This window comes from Malania oleifera, chromosome 4 (genome assembly GCF_029873635.1).
Source record: "Malania oleifera isolate guangnan ecotype guangnan chromosome 4, ASM2987363v1, whole genome shotgun sequence".
Taxonomy (NCBI): domain Eukaryota; kingdom Viridiplantae; phylum Streptophyta; class Magnoliopsida; order Santalales; family Ximeniaceae; genus Malania; species Malania oleifera.
This window is the reverse complement of record NC_080420.1, coordinates 1,529,989-1,550,758: the sequence shown is the minus strand read 5'-3', so window position 1 is coordinate 1,550,758 and position 20,770 is coordinate 1,529,989. Positions and strand designations below refer to the sequence as shown.

The 20,770-nt window shown below is 36.3% G+C and overlaps 1 protein-coding gene across 5 annotated transcripts in view; it reads right to left on the bottom strand.

Annotated features, from left to right (window-relative positions):
* Positions 1 to 4,146: 4,146 nt before the first annotated feature.
* Positions 4,147 to 20,770, bottom strand: part of LOC131153571 (sister chromatid cohesion protein PDS5 homolog A) — a 98,026-nt gene continuing 81,402 nt past the window's right edge. For 3 of the 5 annotated variants that reach the window (XM_058105963.1, XM_058105966.1, XM_058105965.1), the window contains 8 exons: positions 18,818 to 18,897; positions 11,430 to 11,481; positions 11,175 to 11,276; positions 10,949 to 10,986; positions 10,513 to 10,575; positions 10,290 to 10,426; positions 4,738 to 5,159; positions 4,147 to 4,641 (listed from right to left, as the gene is read on the bottom strand). In XM_058105963.1, coding sequence (XP_057961946.1) covers positions 4,606 to 4,641; positions 4,738 to 5,159; positions 10,290 to 10,426; positions 10,513 to 10,575; positions 10,949 to 10,986; positions 11,175 to 11,276; positions 11,430 to 11,481; positions 18,818 to 18,897 — 930 coding nt within the window. In that variant the 3' untranslated portion in view covers positions 4,147 to 4,605. The remainder of the gene's footprint in view (positions 4,642 to 4,737; positions 5,160 to 10,289; positions 10,427 to 10,512; positions 10,576 to 10,948; positions 10,987 to 11,174; positions 11,277 to 11,429; positions 11,482 to 18,817; positions 18,898 to 20,770) is intronic. The other 2 variants (XM_058105964.1, XM_058105967.1) reach the window with 1 other exon arrangement.

The window sequence follows — 20,770 nt, the reverse complement described above, 5'->3', positions numbered from 1 at the left end:
TTTACCTGTAACTGGCCTACTGTAAAAACAAAACCATCGATGATTTTTCTAGTCTCCCACCAAACGGTACGATTTTTCTGGTCTCCTACCAAATAGTCATCGGTTTGGTCTACACCAAATCAAAAACCTTCTTTTCTTTCTCTTTCTTATTATTTAAATTTTCCGGGTCTCTACAATGTGTATGGTGAACATTAATTATTGATGAAATCCACATCCGGTATCGGTATTGATAATACCCCCTTGAGGAAGCTTATAAGTTTTGATCATGTCAAACCATACAGGTGGATTTTGAATCCGGCACATCAAATAAGTTAAGTAGAAGGTCTCAAGGAATTAATATGTCATTTAATTAAATTTTCAGTAATTTAATTTAGTAGACAGGTATCTGTAATCTTTACGTGGGGAAATAAATAAACATTTAATAATAGGAGCTCAAAATTTAATTTCGAATATGACAGGGAGTGCAATTACAATTCTTTAGTGGTGTGAATTATAATTAACGTAATTAAGGATGAATTCGGGTTCGATTAGGAATTCTTAATTGCGTGAGAAGCCCTAATCATATTTGCCTAGAAGTCCCTGCTTTAACCTATATACACACGCGCTCCATTCAGTAACTAAGGGAGACAAGCAAACTCTCACAAAGGCAGATGTTTTCGTGAGAGAAGAAAACCCTAGCAGCAGCTTATGAGCCCACTCTCTCGGGAGCAATGCGTGTTCAAGAAATACAGTAGAAGATTCTTGGTCGTCTTCAAGAGCTTTTTTTCGTACTTGCAGATTCGAGATCAAACCAGACAGATCTCGCAGGCAGAATCCTAATCACATAATTAGGGATTGCATGATTTGATTATTTTTTTTTTGTTATCTGTATGCAATATAGCCAGATCTTAAGGCTATTTTGCAAGTCCCTTTACTCTCTATGTTCCCCGGTCGACCAAACTTTTTAGTTCAAAATCAGCCTCAGCCGACCGACCTTCAAGGCTCAGCTGACCGTCCATTTGGCTAGCTGACTGAATCCACAAAGAAAAGGAAATCACCCTTTGCTCAGCCAACCAACCCCTTTCTCGGCCAACTGAACCCTTTTGAAATTCAAAATACGCTATGAGAGGACAGCTGACCGATGCTTGGACCAGTCGACCGAACCTCTCAGGTTCTGGTAATTTTAAGCGCTTAAACACGATAAATTTTTTAATTAAACATTTCCAAAATACCGAGTGTGTGCCTTGATGGTCATATTTTCCAGAACTCTCTAAATACCCATCTCACAACTCCAATTAGCAACTTTGATTAACAAATCTTTCTCTCAATTTTTTTTACTTAATTAAAGTTCCCCCACATATACTTTATTTCAAAAAAAATTTGGAGTTAAATTTTTATACTCTTCAACTCTCTTTCATTCATTATTGAAAATTTATTTTACAAGAGAGTATTTTATTTAGGCTTTTATTTACATTAATAAGTACATACTCTCACTATCTCTTTATTCATGAAAATCATTTTTGTGAGAGTTTGCTCAGTGTTTCTCCACATATTTCTTCTTCATAAATATTTTGGGAGAAATTCATTTTTAGCTTGTGAATATTTTTGCACACCATTAGATCGTACATATTTTGTTTGTGCAAAAATTCCTTTGAAAGCAAACCCTAGGTTCTCATGTTATTCTATGAAAAATATTTTTGGAGAAAATGTTTTATAGGGTTTAAATCTTTAAGTGTTTATCATATACATCTTTTGAAAGATTGCAAATATTATTTTGAGAAAAAACACCCTTACTTTATTGAGCATAAATCATATCATATTTGAGAGTACATTGAGTTTTTATTGTGTACATCTCTACTTATATTAGAAGCATTCATATGTACAAAAATGGTATTTTTATGTACCGATTGGGTTCAGCCTGTAAATTGAAGTGGGGAGTCTCTACCCCGTAAGGGAGACCGGTTCGGTTCAATCCGAAAATTAAACTGGGGAGTCTCTATCCCGTAAGGGAGACCAGTTGGGCTCAGTCTGGTAATTGAACTGAGTCTTGACACCGCTCGTAAAGTGTTGCTAGGTTATAACTCCGTCCGGTAAGTGTAGTTGGGTTTTACCTTGTCTCGTAAGGAAATGTTGTAAATGACTTCTGCTACGCCCGTTTAAGTGAACATGAATAGTGGAATCCTTGGGAGGTATGCCCAAGGCGGGGACGTAAGCTGGTTTGGCCGAATCTCGATAATAAATATCGTATGTCTCTCTCTCCTTTTCTCATTTATTCTCTACACCTAAATTTCCATATGTGTATACTTGTTCATTTACAATTATAATTATTTGCATGCACACATTTGAATTAAATGAGATATGTTGCACTCGTGTATGTTCGCATTAGTAGCTTAATCATTTTACATATACGCTTATATTTTGAATGGGATATGAGGTGATGGATGTATGCAAATATTTAATTTATTAAAAATGTCATATATGTTTTGAATATTTGCATACTTGATCAATTGGGGGATTCGAAAACTGCTTAGAAAGACTCTAAGTTGCGAAATACTATATCTGATTTGAATTGAATCTCGAAAGAAATTTTAAATCTCCAATTCACCCCCTCCCCTCTTGGGATCACACCAATTATATCAGTCCCTTAACTCCTTGATTGATTACATGATATTTTCATAAGTATAAATAAGAAATTTTGGAATAAAAGATATTAACCTTTCTTGAGGTTTTGTAAAAAGACACTAATATTTCCTAAACGGTAAAAAATCTCCCCTAATATTTGTCAAAAAAACACAAGTCTCACCTTGTATTTTTTAAATAAAAAAAAAAAATATTTTGACGATATTTATCTTTTTACCATAGCTCAAGAGACTTGAGTGTATTTTACCCAAAATTTTGATAGTTTCATGATGAAGTAATATTAAAAGTTTTCACAAGTCAAGAAAATTGATATAGTTAGATACTAAATTTTTAACTTTATTTTTAATCTAGCCTTTAAACAAGCACTTTGAATCATGCAAAATACGAAACTTTAATGGTTAAATTGTCACAATATAAATTTTAGGAGGTAAACTTCAGAGCTTACAGCAACATTAACCCTACAAAATATTACTACAAGTAACAAAATTGGTGTAATATAAATACTAGTCATAGCACACGCACTGCATATATATTTCACTGCTCTCTATTTTTAAAATTTAAAAATAATAAAAAATTAAATAATATAAGAGTACTCTACAATAGTTATACATAATTATAGGGTTATTTTAAAATAATTATATTTAATTATAGGGATAAAATTTACATTATTTTAAGGATGTTTTGGAATAATTGTGGGTACTTGAGAGTAAAATTTTGAAATAATAATTGATTGTTATAAAGGTAAATTTGATTTAAAAAAAAAATGAAACCAAAGAGCTAATTCCTTTTATAGTATTATAGATAAACAATACCACATTCCCCACTCTTTCATATAATCTTTTAGAACCTAAATGAAATATGACAAGTGACAAAAAAGAGGATGAAAGATGAAAGCCCACGCAGGTAGAACAATGTTGCATCCACACACGTGGCCGGTGCCCACCACCATAATTTAATAGAATGACAATTGCTTGCGTCTCTCTACAGCAACCTTCACTTGCATCACATACACAAGTACTCTCTTATGAATAACTCCACGCCAAAGCACCGAGGCAGGTCAGCTTTGGAGAAAACGACACCGCAGTAAGGCCGGCCTTCCCGCCCGTCCCACTCCTGGGCATTTGGTGGGAGAGGATTGGTGATGATTTCAGATTCCTTAACACAAAAATTATTGAGCGATAGTTTTGAAACCAGTTATTAAAAACCCTTTTTTTTTTTTTTGAAAAATTATATTTATTTTAATATAAATATTTATTTGATGAATAAAAAATATTTATCTTTTAAAATATTTTAAAAATAAAGACTCATTTAAATATAAATCAAACAGTATTTGTTAATATAAATACATAGGACTGAGAAATGCTCCTCAAGTTCTGGCATTCTTCTAGTTCGATTAATAATTTTTATGATCCTAAACCTCCATGAAATAAATTTTGGACACAAACACAACATAAAAGCTGTACAATATACACCGACGACAACTGTTTATCCAAATATTGCACGCAGCATGTCCACGAAACACATCCATAGCAAAACCACATGGACCAGCGCAGGAGAATCACTTAAATAGGTGAAGATTTACACATAAGAAAGCTAACAAGTTGAACGCAAAAAGCAGAAGGAACCCAGGTTGCCTTACAGCATACGTCATGTATAACTGTACAAGAGGCTACATAGAAATCTAATCCCACCGCAACCCCCAACCCTCCATACACCAGTGCCCAGATACAGGATGAAATCAACATAATTGTGCCACTGCCTTCTATTAATCTTACATATGACATGCTGCCAAATGGCAACTTCTCCGTACAGTTTCTTATTTGTGTAACTGGGCTAAATAGATATATAATCCTAACCTTAAGTAGACTACATGATTAAAATGGGCACTGGAATTCACGAAGATAGTATACTACAGTGGTGTAATTATTTTTGGATACGGTATATCATAGTAACTGACCTCTTCACTGCTATCCTTTCCTAGATGCCTCAATCTGATCTCCTTACCCGACGCTTCCACACACCCTGCACATTATAATACTCAAATTAAAATCCAGAATTTAGACGACAGATGGTTAAAAGATACTAATTGTGGTAAATGGGAAGGCTGAGGTTAAGTACAAGAGGCTCATTGTCAGAAACTTCCGCATCATGGGAATCGGAAGAATCTGAAGTTCTCTCCCCTGATTCATTTGGATCAGGACTGTTTTCAGCATCATCAGCTTGATTCCCTTTGGAGATAGATGATTGTTCTTTATCTGCTTCGTCTCCAGAGTCTTCCCTTGATTTATCTGGAACTTCCTGCTCCGAATGAGATTTAACTTCTACAATGGGGTCCTTAGCATTTCCAGGGATACCTACTACAGTATCTTCAACCTGTTCCCTGTCAGAAGAAGGTTTTCTATGTTCTATAGGTCCATCCATAGGGCTCTTTTCAGTATCTGCCAACTGTTTCCTTTCAGGAACTAATTTTTCTTCCTCCAAAACCTCCTCACCTGTTAGACACTCTTCCATTCTTCCAATCTGTTCCCCTTTTGAATCACCTGAAAAAAAAAATAATTTCTATAAAAAATGATAGCCACAAAGTCGCATTAGCACAAAATAGTTGGGCAAAAATATATCAATGAACAAGGTGGATTAAAGAAATTATCAAATTCAGATGGACCACATCTTATGCCTGAGCCTAATCGAATGCTGTCTCTATTATGCATTTCAAGTAAAAGATAACCCCCAAAACATACTCCGCGTACAAAGGAGACTTCCAAATCAATGTAGCTTACACATATTTGGTTCCACATCGTGTTGTCATCTTGATGCAACCTAAAGGGTTCTGGATCAGTGCCTGAATCAGGTCAACCTTCATTTTGTACCAGTGAAAAACTCAGTCTGCCATAGCCTGTTTCAGTCAAATCAAGCCGATCTGGCATGAAACTAGTCTGTCTTGGATTGACACAGTTTGTAATCAAGTTTATTCTAAGTTTTACCTCTAGACATATGAGCGCCAATCAAAACGTTTCATAAATGCTAAATCAAATCTCAATCCACCCCAAGATCAAACTAAATTGAGGTGCATGGTCAATGAGATTGATGTCTTGGCATCCTCCTAACATGGCATATCAATTTAAAGGTTGGTTGTTCTGCCACTAGAGGATCCAGAGATTTTAGACTCTCGAGTTTAGACATTATAATTTATTTCAACAGAAAAATACAAAGTTCCTCCCTTCATATTCAATATCTAGTACAAGCGAAAGGGGAAATTGAACATGTAGTAGAATTAAAAAAGGTTGGGTAAAATCGAGTGCGTCAAGTGCATTGTCTAATCGTAGAATACCTTTAAAATTAAAAGGAAAGTTTTATAAGAAGACTATAAGGCCAGCTAGGCTTTATAGTTGTGAATGTTTGGCAACTAAGAAACATGTACAAAAAGAAAAAATTGTTGAAATGCGAATGTTTAGGCGGATGAGTGGTAGAACATTAAAAGATAAAATGAGAAACGAGCATATATGCAATAATGTAGGCATAGCACTAGTTGAAGATAGGAGGGAGGGGCAACTTAGATGGTTTGGGCGCTTGAAATACAGGCTTAGTAGAGTACCTATGAGGACGAGTGAGTGGCATGAAAAGGGGTAGGAGTAGGCTTAATATAACTTAGAATGAGGTAGTGAGAAAAAATTAATAGCCCTTAATTTAATAAAGGAAAATGCTCTCAATCCAGTGAATTGGAAAAAAAATGATTCACGTATCCAACCCCAACTAGTGGCATTTAAGGCTTCTTGTTGTGATGCAGAGGCAGCATCAAGGTCCTGCAGCCATGGAGAAATTAGAAGAGAAGGGGAAGGGATTAGAGAGGAGATACCAGGAGGAGAACTAACGTTCACCTCAATTCACATTCATCAATAACTGCCTACATCATGGCTTTCACACTATATATATAAGAAAGCCTCTAAACACATGAAATTACACACATACCCCGAACACTACATTACATTATAAACATAACCTTAGAATACACAATTACTACGAACAAGCCCCCGACATATATAATCCAAATACAAGAAAACTACACACACATACTAAATAACTAAATAACTAAGCACATTTAGGTTTCAGGCCCAATAAACCATTTACCCTATTCTTTGACATAGGCCTCCTAATTGGGTCAAAATGATCAATCCAAATAACCGCTTCTCGTCCTACATCAATTCCCTCCTTCCAAAAAGAACTCAGCTCCATTGAGTTGGGAAAAGTACCAAGGAGTCGATCACCATGAATAGAGTCATCTCATTTCATAAGAAAAAAACTAGCAGTACGCTTCAACTTGGTGAGTGGAAGAATTCGTGATGGCGTCAACTGATACTTTTTTTTTATCAATGGAGAGGGAATAAGAATTCTCATATCCATCATGCTTCAACTTCCTATCAAATAACCATGGTCGGCCCAAAAGAATAAGAATAATTTTGAGAGCAAGGATATCACATTGCACTGTCTCCATAATGGAACCAATCTTGAAGGTAATTAAGCAGCAATCATGGACCTTCAAGTTGGCATTATTGACCCAAGCAATTTTGTATAGTTCTGGATGAGACTCAACTTCCAAATTTTACTTCTTCACAGCTTCTTCAGAAACTACATTTGTACAACTACCAAGATCAATAACTAAAGTGCAAAGATGTTTTTGGCATCTCATTTGAGTTTGAAAGATGTTGGTCCGCTTCCAATCCTCTATCTTTTTAACCTTGTGGGACAAGAGCGTATGTCGAAGCACTAAACAAGTTCTCAAATTGCCATCATCATCTAAGTCACTTGGAATTTCTGTTTTAGCTTCAACTACTTGAGTATCATCATCACCTTCTTCTTCCTTTTTTTGCAACCACCATGAATTGGTTAGGACATTGTGTAGCTCGATGTCCAAAACCTTGACATTTGAAGCATTTAAGTGATTGTTAGCTCTTAGAAGTTGTTCCAGAATGCTCAGGAGTCTTCCAAGAGGTATTAGTCTGAACACCTTTACATAATTGCTTAACTGTCTTCTCTAGTACCACTCCACTAGTACTCTTCTCCAACCGAAGGGCTGATGTAGCTCTAGGAGGACTGTGTCCTCCTCAATCTGAGTGGCAAATTGTGCTACATCCCCAACTGTGATGAGACAACATGTAGAAAGTCTGGAGACAATTGCTGGCTTCAACCCTTTTCTATACAAAGCTATGATAACGCCCTCTTTCCATTCTATATTGCTAGTGTACTCCATCATTATCTTTTCTTCTTGCTTCAAATCAAAGAGCTGGAGATTAACATGCTGCTGATAACTGGGAGACACGCATTGCTCTTGCATGGCTTGCTTCATCTCATCCTACGTTGTAATCTCACCAAATCTCCTTCTAAAAATTTTAATCCACCAAACTCGAGCAGTTCTCTTCAATTTTGATTCAGCAAAGTACAACTTTCTAGCCTCATTCATGTCATGCTATCAGAAATAGTACTCCAAAAAATACACCCAATATTAAATTCACAAAGAGGACCATCACCATTAAAATCTGAGACTTCTAGTTTAATTCCCTTAAATGATTATTTCGGCTTTCACTCAAAAGCATGAGGGTAAGTAGCTATCCACCATCTTGTTTGGTAGGAAATTCCTTGGGCCTTTTACCTACGGCTGCAGCTTCAGTTGTTAGCCTATTCAAAGCACCAGTAATAGTCTCCAAAGCATTTCCACATTTTGTACCATACTGGATAACAACTCCACCTTTGCAGACAATTCAACATTGGTCACCATGATGCACTTATATGAAGCAAATCATAAACTTCACTTTCAATTGTTTAAGAACAATGTTCAGCAAAACTCACAAATAGCAGCTATAAAACCTGACTTTTGATGCTGGCAGGGCCAATTTCTAGGTTTCATGCCAAATATCATGCTTGCTTACACAATTTTAAGTTAGGAGCCAAAATATCATGCTGCAAATCAAAATATCATGATAAAACACTAATTTCTCGTGGCTGGGAACCAATTTCTTGCAATTCTGGCAGCAGGAGGGGAGTCCGGCAGAATCCCACACGCAATCACCGGCGGCGACTTTCCAACAATGATTTTCTTCTGAGTGGTGGATAGAAGGGTGATGAGTCGAATGATGGTGGTGATGTGTCGAGAAAAACTCCAGAAATGGTGGATTTGAAGGGGGCAGCGGCTGGGGAATTTCAGGTGGAGCGTGGGGCTTCACAGCTGGTTGGTTGGGGATGAAATTGAGGGAAAGGGTTTCGGGGGGTTCTGTATTTGGTGGTATGGTCGGTGTTGCAGGATGGTGGCTGGAAAGTTGTGTTTGAAGAAATGGGGACAGCTGGAATTTTCTGAAAAGTTCTGAGACTGCAGAACCACAAATTTCAGAAAGGAAATGATGAGACAAGAGAGTAACAGAGAAGAAGAGACTAATGGAGAGATATGAAGATGAAGAAGTAGATGAAAGAAACAGAGAGATTAATTGCTGGACAGAGACTGCTGTAAGTATAGGAGAGCAACAGAATTCTGAAATCAGAGAGTTGAGAGAATTATGGGAGAGAATTAAGAGAAGAAGATGAGAAGGAGAAGAGAAACAGACAAGAAGGGGACAGACTGCTGCAGGGCAGCAGAGAGTTATGGACAGAACAGAAGATCAAAAACAGAGAAGAAAGAAAAAGAAAAGAAGGAAGAAGAGGAAGAGAATGGAGAAGAGTTGAGGGAGAATGGGTGGACTGAAATGGAAGAATGGAGGTCACGGTCGGGCTCTGATACCAAATGATGCAGGGGCAGCATCAAGGTTCTGCAGCCATGGAGAAATTAGTAGAGAAGAAGGGGAAGGGAGGAGAGAGGAGATACTAAGGGGGCAAACTGGCGTTCACTTCAATTCACATTCATAAATAACTGCCTACATCATGGCTTTCACACACTATTTATAAGAAAGCCTCCAAACAAATGAAATTACACACATACCCCTAACACTACATTACACTACAAACATACCCCTAGAATACACAATTACTACAAACAAGCCCCTAATATATATAATCCTAATACAAGCAAACTACACACATACTTAAACAACTAAATAACTAAGCACATTTGGGTTTTGGACCCAATAAACCATTCACCCTATTTTTTGACATAGGCCTCCTAATTGGGATCAAAATGATCCATCCAAATAGCAGTTTCTCGTCCTACATCATGTTGTTTTGCCGTTATAGTACAATTTGGCATTTGGGTACTCCAGACAGGTGCCACACACTAAATGAAGGCGCATTACCTCTCTTTGTCCATCCTCTTCACAACCCTCGCCATATTTTAATCCACATTCTCTTACACCAAGCTAAAATTAAATTTTAATTTTGGTTACTACTATACCATTGTAGTGCAAGAAAATAATACAACTACTATAACATACTCGTTTTGGGAAGTTTAGGTGCTTGTGCCATTCACATCTCATTAAGATCTTAAGCTTGCATTTTTTGCAGCTCCTAATATCCAGTTCTCGCCACCATGCAAGGCATACCAGGAACAGACCCAGGACGCGTGTACGAGAAAATGGTTCACCAAAAGATAAAGCCTCAAAAACCATCAAAATTTTTAACAAAAAAACGTTAAATTATCATCTAAGAAAAATCTAACAGGGATTTTTAGAATCTGCATTTGCAGGATAAGTTACCTGAGTTAAAATCATCAACTTTGCATGTTGCAGCATCCCTGCTCTCAGCTTCACTAAATTGAATAGTAGCTCCTCTCTCTAATACCCTTCTTCCACGATGCTTCAAATTTTTTCTAAGAGTTCTTTTTCCCCTTACCCTAGGAGATGAAGAATTGCAATTTAATTCAAAGTAGAGGGAATATTACTTTGCACAAATACACCAAGGATGCAAGATTCCACTCACATCTTATTTGAGTTCTTATTCTGTTCTGAACAACCAAAAAATTTATTTTCCTGCTCAAGTGATCTGCAAAACAAACAAAATGATAGTAAATTACAACAAAAAACAATGTCCATTTCAAGAGCATAGTATACAGAAGGATGCACAGATTTCGATTCAAAACAATAACTAAGCCTTAAATCCTACTAGGTGAGGTAAGCTATATGAATCATTTTCCACCATTTTACATGACCAAAAGTAATATTCTCAGAAAGTTGGAATGATGTCAAATCCTTTCTAACCCAAGTTATTCTACGTCTACTCCTCCTACAACCACTAGTGACAACTCACAAATGTCTCACAGGCGTGTTATTCTATCTTCATTACAAGTGCCTTTGTAGATATAAATATCTTCAAAAAATATTTTTTAGTAAGGTAAGATCTAGAAGGCAGTACTTACATTTGTTTAGAAGGGTGGCTTTTCAAAGAATTTAACATCTGCAAATGGCGTCAAGAAAATTTCTATCAGAAATTACACCTAGTCAAAGCTCCCAAATAGATACGAAAAGGAATATATATATATATATATATATCACCAAGAAAATCTCTGTCAGAAATTACATCTAGTCAATGCTCCCAAACAGATACGAAAAGGAATATATATATATATATATAGTAAATAACACCTGAAAATTTAAGACCTTGGCAGGCTCCCAACCATTGTCAATAAGTTCCCATTGCTCCTTTTCTAATCGGAGCACTTCCACATCTCCATCATCATAAAGTACCTTTAATATGGAAGCAGTCAGAAAAATGCAAGGGTAGTATGTTTATGTGAAATCAGAATGGAATAAACGAATGTCAGCAGAAGAAAATATTACAAGAATTGACTGATGAGTAAGAACAAAAAATAAAATGCAGGGTAAGAAAATGCAGCTTACCACATGTTTCTTTTTTTCAGGGTCATACGACTTCACCACCCCTTCATAGAACCTGTTGATTATGATCCGAGAAACAAAATGAAAAAAGTACCCGTTTCTAACATATCATATGAAAAAATTTGACTCTAAAGTTAATACTGTGCCGAAAGGAAGCACATTTGTGCAGAGTTAGAGAATGTGCAAAGTTAGAGATGGAGGTGAGAAAAAAAAGAAAAGAAAAGAAAAGAAAAGAAGAGAAGAAAAGAAGAAGAAAGCAAGAGAAAAAGAAGAGGCAGCAGTTTCTTGGAGTTACATTCAGCTCCAGGCCTGTCTTCTATATATTAAATTAAAAAAACTTGAAAGACAAAAGTACCCCTACTAACACCACAAAATTACTAAAAAAACCTATTCCTTCTAAACAATCTCCCTCAAGCTGGAGGTGTAATATCACCTAATCCCAGTTTGTTACAACCATTAGACAAGGCAAGCTTAATTAAACCCTTCATGAAAACTTTTCCTAACTGATCCACAGATTTTTCAAATGGAGTCCTTACAACCTCGTTCAACACAGCATCCCTCACAAAATGATAGTCAACTTCAATGTGCTTTGTCCCCTCATGAAACAGTGGGTTGCCAACAATATAAATAGCAGCTTGATTATCACAAAACATATCTTTTGACCAAGAATCTTATCTCTAACACATGTGACTTCAATGACTCACTCACAAGCTGACTACCCCAGTATCAAAGGATATGTTAGGTCTAGTGACAATCAGGTAGATCAACTTGCCAACCAATTGCCTATATCGATGTTTATCTTCAGAGTTCAATCCAACACCCCTAGTATCTTAACATTGAGATCCATAGGAATATCAATTGGTTTAGCTCGCAGAAAGTCCAAGGTATGTTTTCACTGAGATACATTAAACCCTTTGTCGCACTGTACAATCTCAATACCTAAAAAGTAAGGCAAAGTGCCCAAGTCCTTGATTTGAAAATTTTCTTGAAGCCACTGCTCAACACCCACAATCATGCTTTTATTGCCAGTAGTGATAATGTCATCAACATTAACAATTAGAAGCGCCACACCTTTCTTGTTTCGCAAACAAATGCAGGTACCACCTCATTAAATGGTAGCGATGTCTATGCTTACTTTATGTTGTCCATAATCCCTCAATTGTTTCTTTAGGTCAATAACCAGTGTTTTAAAAGGCTCAATCGAGGCTCTCAATCTAAAATACCAAATTCCAAAAAGGCTAACGAATTACATGCTGAGGCTTACACATTTTTGCAAAAAACACACCTTTTGCGCCTTTTTAGTTGAGGCTTACACATTTTGGGTGTGTGGATCTCAAGCTAGAATTGGTTAGAAAATTATAACTACATGTTTGTACAAAAGGAATGTCATAATATGAGTTTATTTCTAAAACTCTTGAACCTCGACCTTTCCAAAATAAGTGGACTTGTATCTTAAGTCATGAAAATAGTTTGAACTTTGTAATGGTATAGCTATCTCTTGTCATGATTTATGTCAGGTATTCAAGTTAGCAATTTTTGAATGGCAAACAAGCATTTTGCAAAGTACATCTAGTTTTTCATTTTTACATTATATTTGTGATTTTATTAACTTTTACTTCATTTTAAATATATATAATTTACTTAACAAATTTTTATCTTAAATAACAAATTCTCAAAAGGCTTACGCCCCAACACCTTAAGGCTTACGCCTTGCCTTTTGAGGGTTAAAACACCTCGCCTTACACCTACGCCTTTTAAAACATTGTCAATAACTATCAGATTTGAAGGAGGATTAGAAGTTTCCTCAAGAGGAATAAGGGTAGAGATAGGCAAACCAATGCACGTGGGGGAGCCAGAACCCATTGATGGACTCTAAGCATATTCCAATGAGGCCCAACACTAGAAAAATAAGGTGCCCCCTCAAGAAAGGTAATACCTACACGAAAAGGTTCCTTGCAAGTGTGGGGATCATAACTTTTTAAAGCTTGATATACAATGTTAGCCCACAACCTAACAGCTTAAGCTTCTAGGTGAAGTGGTAATTAACATTGTATTAGGACGTCCTAGGTTCTAGTCTTATTGCCCATGTATATTGTGTGATGTTTAAAAAATATTATATCCTTTGTAATGGGTGTTGCTTTTCATTTTGTTTCTCTCCACGTGAGGTCGGACTGCACGTGTGGGGAAGTGTTAAAGCTTGATACATTGTTGGCACACAACCTAATAGCTTAAGCTTTTAGGTAAAGTGTTTATCTAACAATAACATCTATAAATCCTTTTTGAGCTCGAGCAGCCAACAAAGACATATTTAACAGCACAAGAAGAGAACTTATCCTGACTTGTATGTGGAACATGAAGAAAACAGTGCACCCAACGACACGAGGCATAATATAGAACATGGATGTTGTTGGATACAAAAAAAGAAGGTAATTGAAATTAGGATGCATTCCCAAGAGGGAGGTGAATTGGATTATTTAAAATTTATTTGCGGAATTCCTATTTACTTTAACCCTTTAACAATTTCACAAACAATATTCTTACGCAGCAACCATACTATACCAATCGGGAGTCCTAGATATGAATATAAAGATCAATACAAAATCTGAATTTACAATATGAATTCAAGAATTAATAAATTCAGTTAGGCAATTATTCAGAATATGATTTTCAGCTGGAATCAATGAGATTTACAAAAACGATTTCAGTATTGAAAGTTGGTTTATTTCAGCAAATGCACTTCAATAATATGATTAACTACCAACCCTTTTACTTCAGCTGATTTAATCAAAAATTTAAAAAACTTTTGCTATTCTGAATTTTAATCCAACATACAATCAGCAAACTATAGGAGTTCTTGTTTCAATCAAAAAATTAATTTCCAATCATTCAACAGATTTTCAATATTCACCAATATCAATGTTCAGCACGTTCTCAAATATTCAGCAAGTGTTAATATTCAGCAAGTTCTTAATGAAAATAAAATCATGCACGCAGTTGATATCTTGCAAAAATTTAAAGTAGGGAAGAAAAAGTTGAACACCGTATTTTTTACAAGGTTCGGCTGCAGCCTACATCCTTGCCTCAAGCAACCCGCTGTGAGGATTTCCTTTCCAACTTCGTTACCAGGTGAAGTAAAACCTCTCTCCGTTCAAGGTGGAGTTCGCCTCTCTAACGAGAACAATCCTCTTGCTAGGCAACGATTCACAATACCTGAATCGTCAAAACAATACAGCCAAAGCAAAAATGCTTGTACAAGAGAAAGCTCCTCAAATGAGCAGATTAGCACACGTTAGAATCAAAAATATTTCAAATCAAACAATATGAAAGATGAAGCTCAAAAGTATATCACCAGAAATCTGATTTACGAGTGTAAGTTTCAAAAGAATTAATCAGATTAACGTGAGTTTTCAGCAAGAACACAGCAACCTTTCAGAAGAGTATAACCAGAAAATTTTTCAAAGTTTGTTTTACAGAGTTTGTACGTGTCGTTCTCTCTTTTCTTGCTCTAATGTGCGAGAATAGTATGTTTAAATAGTGCACAAGGGTTTCAAAAAGTTTCCCTCAAATTTTCTCTCAATTTGGAAACCAATCATGCAAGTTTTGGAAACAAGATCAGCGCTGTAAATCGTTTAAACATACGCATCAGTCGACTGTACTTGAAGGGTCAGTCGCCTATGCTCTTTTAAAATTAGTGCATTCTAAAAGTCAAAATGGGATCAGTCGACTGGTCCTGATAGGTCAGTTGCCTGTGCCTATTTTGTTTACATATTTTAAAAGTCATCAGTCTCCTGTCCTTTCAGCAATTCTTTTTTTTCAATGTTTTGGTTTCAACCTTAAATTTATACTTTGGAAAACTTAAATTGGACTTTAAGAAAACATTTTCCATGTGTAAAACAGGTCTCTAAGTCCATGATATATCCTAGACGCTTCAATCATTCAATATTGAAATTTGAAGTACTTACATGAGACTTTCATATGATTATTCTATCTAAGTTCCTAAGTCTTCATGTTGTGAAGCTTCCAAGATTCTTCTAAGCTTTATGCACTGCTTCAATGAACTTCATATCCCACATGACTTGAGACTTCATGTACATCATGTCTCATAGCTTTAAGTGTGATTTTTCACTCAAGGTCTTCAAGCAAATCCACTTGACTCCATAAGATCACTTAAGCCCTGAAACTTAACCTTAAACAACCATGTTAAGTATCCTTGATTTGTTATCATCAAAACGAGATTAAGACTTGTTAGGCCAATAGTAATTTCTCCCCCTAGAACAGTAAAGGTCATCTTATTAACTAGGAAACAAGGAGACCATCAGTCCAAAAGGTTTTATGGTCAATCATATGGAAGAGTAAAGACCGTGCTATGTCAAGTACATATCTATTTCTCTATTAAGCTACTCCATCTTATCGAGGGGGATATATACATGATGCTTGATGAATAATTCCTTTGGCAAAGCAAAAAGGCTAAAGTTAGTTGTGAACAAATTCAAGTGCAATATCAGATTGAAAAATTTGAATACTAATGCCAAACTTGATTTTTATTTCATCATAGAATTGAATAAATACATTAAGAAATTCAAATCTATCTTTTCATGGATACATTCACGTCATACGTGAAAAATCATCCACAAAAGACACAAAATATTGATGATCAATCAAATTTTTGACTCTACATGGACCTTAAATATCTAAATGAACACGAGAAAACAATTATTACTACAAGACTCAACTCTAGGCAAGAAAGATGTCCTTGCATGTTTTCCTAATTTGTACATAGAACACTCAAAAGGAGAAATAGACTTGAACATAGGAAAAACTTGCTATAATTTGTTAAGCGATAGATGACCCAAATGAGTATGCCATTGTTCCAAAAAAAACACCATGGGTAGAAATTGATGAAGCAGTATGACAAGAATTGGATCTACCACCATCACCATCAAAACAGTGCAGACCATCCATCTCAAGCCCTCCACCAATCCTCTTCTTTGTCCAGAGATCTTGATAACACGAGAAGGAAAGGAGGTCACTGAAGAGTTATGAGGTTTAGTTTTTGACTAGTCAATAACAAGTTCAAGGGAAATTTAGGCACATATAACACAAAAGAAAGCTGAATAAAAGGAAAGGAAAGAACATTGCCATAACTAGAGACCGATGTAACTGATTGGCCAAGTGCACTAGAAGTGTGAACCATAGAATCACCCCCAATAACAGACTTATTGGCCCAAGTAGGTTTCCCATGGAGATCCAAACATCAATCATAGTATGAATGTCCTTGCCACAATGTGTACAAATGCAAGAATTGCTATGACAAGCTCTTGCCACAACTGCCATCCAAACCTCATCCTCATCCTCGTCCTCTACCTCTTCCTCAGGCACGATTAAACATATTGCTAACCATGGCTGAAGTATCACATGAAGAAGATTGAGAGCCATTTTTGGTGATCCGTTAGACTCTAGCATATGCTTCATTCATTGAGAGCCATTTTTGGTCATACGTTAGACTCTAGCATATGCTTCATTCATAGACAATTCACTCACAAGAACTAATCTCAAATGAGTTGAAGCTTTACACTCAACCCAGACAAAAACTTGGCAGCCAAGAAATTTGCTCTTTGCCTCTTAATCATCTCGATGTCAGATCAAAGTGGTTGATAAATGTTGAGTTCCTTCCACATACCCTTCAAAGTGCTATAATGCTCACTTATAGCTTGCCTTCGTGGTCATATTTAAAAAAAAGAAAAAGAAAAAACAAACAAAAAATCTCATATAGGACAAAAATATAAGTTTGATTTTTATCTTCTGAGAAGCTTTCATAGAGATCATCCCATATGGCCTTGGCTGTTCTATAAAACATCACGTTCACAACAATTTGTCGCTCCATGCTATTCCACAGCTGCACAAGCCATATGTCATTCTCTTTCATCCAATCTTCAGAATCCTTGGAGTCTAGGATAGAGAAGAATGCAACAAGTATTTGGATTTCCATTTCGCATTAATATAGACACCAAGTGCCTAACAGCATACAAGGTAGTTGGAGGACCCAACCAATTTGATGGCTGTGGTCTGTGCATTAATAGCATCAGTTGAAGCACTCTCCGTTGAGGCCATCAAAGTCACCCCCAACATGCTACAATAAATAAGTGCACATCAGTACTGGGAATGAACCCGCAAATAAGGCAGTTGCATACAAGCACAGGGTAGGACTTCAAGAGAGCTGCTCTGATCATGGAACATAAATCACAATATTATACGAGGAGTTAGTTGATCATGCGGAAGTGGGCAAACCACAAGAAGCACCACAGGCACTAGATAAACAACCTGGCAGCACAACAGCTTCAGGTATGATGGCTGGCAGTAGCTAGAACTGAATGCCGGCAAGAGCAGCAAATAAGTTCACCAACCAAAAACATCAGCGACTGACAAACATGCTGCACAGAGAAATTAAGATGAAAAGTGACCTTAAACAACTCTCAAAGCAGCCAGAAAGTCAGATTTGAGAGATGATTAGGGGAAGAAAAGAAAGAAAATAAAAACATATTGTCAGGAAAAAAACTCAAAAAAAATCAGATTTAGAGGAGATTAAAGCTCTGATACCATGTCGCAAAAAGATCACAACAAGAAGAAGAAAAGAAGAGAAGAGAAGGAAAGAAGAAGCAAACAAGAGAAAGAACGAGGTGGCAATTTCCTGGAATTATATCCAGCTCCAGGTCGCTTGGATGAAAAAAATGCACCCGCTCCCGCCACATAATTAGTAAAAACCCATCTCTTCTTACAATATTACTAACAAATGACAGAGAGATTAGTGACTTTGAGCTACTATGAAATGAAAGAGATATTAGTGACTTCAAGCCAAGGAACCCAAGGGATTATTTGGCCCATAAAGATGAGAGAGAGAGAGAGAGAGAGAGAGAGAGAGAGAGAGAGAGAGAGAGAGAGAAAAGACAGCATAAAAGGCTGGATTGAAAAATAAGAAGACATGGATGCATGAAGGAACTTAACCGTGCTCAAAAAGGCTCAATTTTTTGGCAGGTATGCGTAAATTAAAAATTAAATTATTTTTCAATTCTATGCAGGAGTCCAAGAGATGGAAGACAAACCAAAGGGGGGAGGGGGGGATAGAAGGCCTTGCAAATCCATAAACAACTGCATGCAGAGGTAAGTGCGTTTTGAAGAAAGAGCTGGATGCCAAAACGGTGTAGATCTAGCATGACATATGGACTAAAAAAAATTAAGAATCCGTTGAGATGACAATTGATTATATTAGATAGGAAGAAGTATCCCAGGTTAAATGAACCCTTTCCAACATTATTTCCTATTTTTCCTAAAAGAATGGCATCAATGCAATAAATTATACTATTTCATGCCTTATAAATCAATATGACACTCACTGCTTATCTAATGGCCACCAAACTTTTATTCTGCAATCAACCAAGTCAGTCGTATGACTTCCAGCTTCCTTCAATGTGCACTGAGGAAGAAGAAACAAAACAGCTGGTCATATTATAGAAAATCTACTCATAAGGCACTCTGTAATTCTAAATTTTAAGCATGAAAACATAAGCATGAAAGAAAAAACATGGAATATCTCACTTTGATGCAAAATACAAAATTCCATATCATTAACAGCAAACTGCAATATATATCTAAAATTAATTGATGCTCCATGCACATGCTATCAAGATAATAATTTGCATGATGAAATTAAATCTGACTCTGATATGTGACAGTTCATGGCATGTTACAAAGATCAACTGGAGGGGAAGAAAAGAATAAAATATGCAACTTCAAGATGGTAGAGGAGGGAAAACGATGTCAATAGCACCAAAAAAGATATCACCCAATATGTTTTTAAAAACAAACAATGAGGAAAAAATTTTGTAAGCCTACTAGGAAAAGGGAGCAAAACTAAGGAAAAAGCAACACTAGAGAATAAAACTGGGCCATCGTCATTGTTTTATAGAAGAGACTCGAACATTCCCCACAACCCTATTTCTTATTCTGAGGATGCATTCAAGAAAAGAGTCAAATTTTTTAGGTAGCAGTGATTACCAATAAGCAGAATAACTAATATGGTTAAAACAACCAGTCAGCCCCTTCAGATTTCAAAAAATCTATGATGTTGAGATGTAGATTATGTTCCTAGATTATGTCACACAGAGAAGAGGGAAAACACATCCAGAGTTAGGTGGAGGACCTTGAGGTAACAGATGAAAGAGTTCCCATCATTGATGACTCGTGTGTCAATAATGCAACAGCACAACAGTCAGCTGGTTCAAGAACTCTTAGGAGAAAAGAAATGGAGATCCCCAATAACCCTTAGAGGAATCTTGGATTGGGTTATCTTGAATGCCCTCCTGGAATCACTCTCCAGGGAATCTTACGGCGGGGATTGGATTAGTATCTAATGTGGATATTTTGTCAGGCTTGCCCATCAGGATTCCTATGAATACAAGGTTACAGTGTTTTGCATAACATAGATATTCTAATGTTATTTCTATAAAAGGACTGGCCTAAATTTTTGTTATTTGCATATAGATATGATAGTAATTGTAATAATTTTTATTGTTTTAGAAGGCAGAGGCATAAAGTGAGGCATTTTGCCCTTGGTGAGACAAGGCGTAAGCCTCCGGGAATTTGATTTTAATATAAATATGTACAAAAATCAATTATACGTATTACAAATAATATAAATTTTATTCAATTTTTGAAGAAGTCTATTGGCGACAAAGAGGAAATAAGTAGTAGTGTTGAAGTGGTTGATGATTCTGATTTTGCCAAGGGGCAAGAGGATGGTGCTGCCAAGACTTTCAGAGGTGGTGGTCTTTTGAAGAGGATATCTGATGCATCAAGCTTTAAGTCAGATGAATTTATGGATCCCAAGGTTCATACACGTTGGAAGGCTGCTCTGATGGATGCCAAAATAAGGAAATTGTCCAAAGCCAAGAGAAAGCACTCTGGTGAGGTAGTGCCAAAGATTTTAAAAGGAATTTAAAAGGACAGTTAAGTATTGTGAAAGAAATACGTGCAAAGAAGACAGGTAATTTTTGTGATGGAGTTAGCAAAGGAAAGGAGGTAAAGAAATGGAGGGATTTATCAGAGAATCAAAGTGACGATCATATTGAGTTTGATTGCAGCATGGGTTACTGAGATTAAGGATATGTTTCTAATTCGAGTGTTAGGGGATTTATGATATGTACACCCATCCCCATTGGAAGGACTGGAGGGGGTCTCTTTATTTGAAAACAATGGTTTGGTTCATGATCAGCAGTGAATGACGGAATTTCACCAACACCAATGGAGAAGATTTTAAGGAAGGATTTAGAAGTTCAAGATCTTATGGA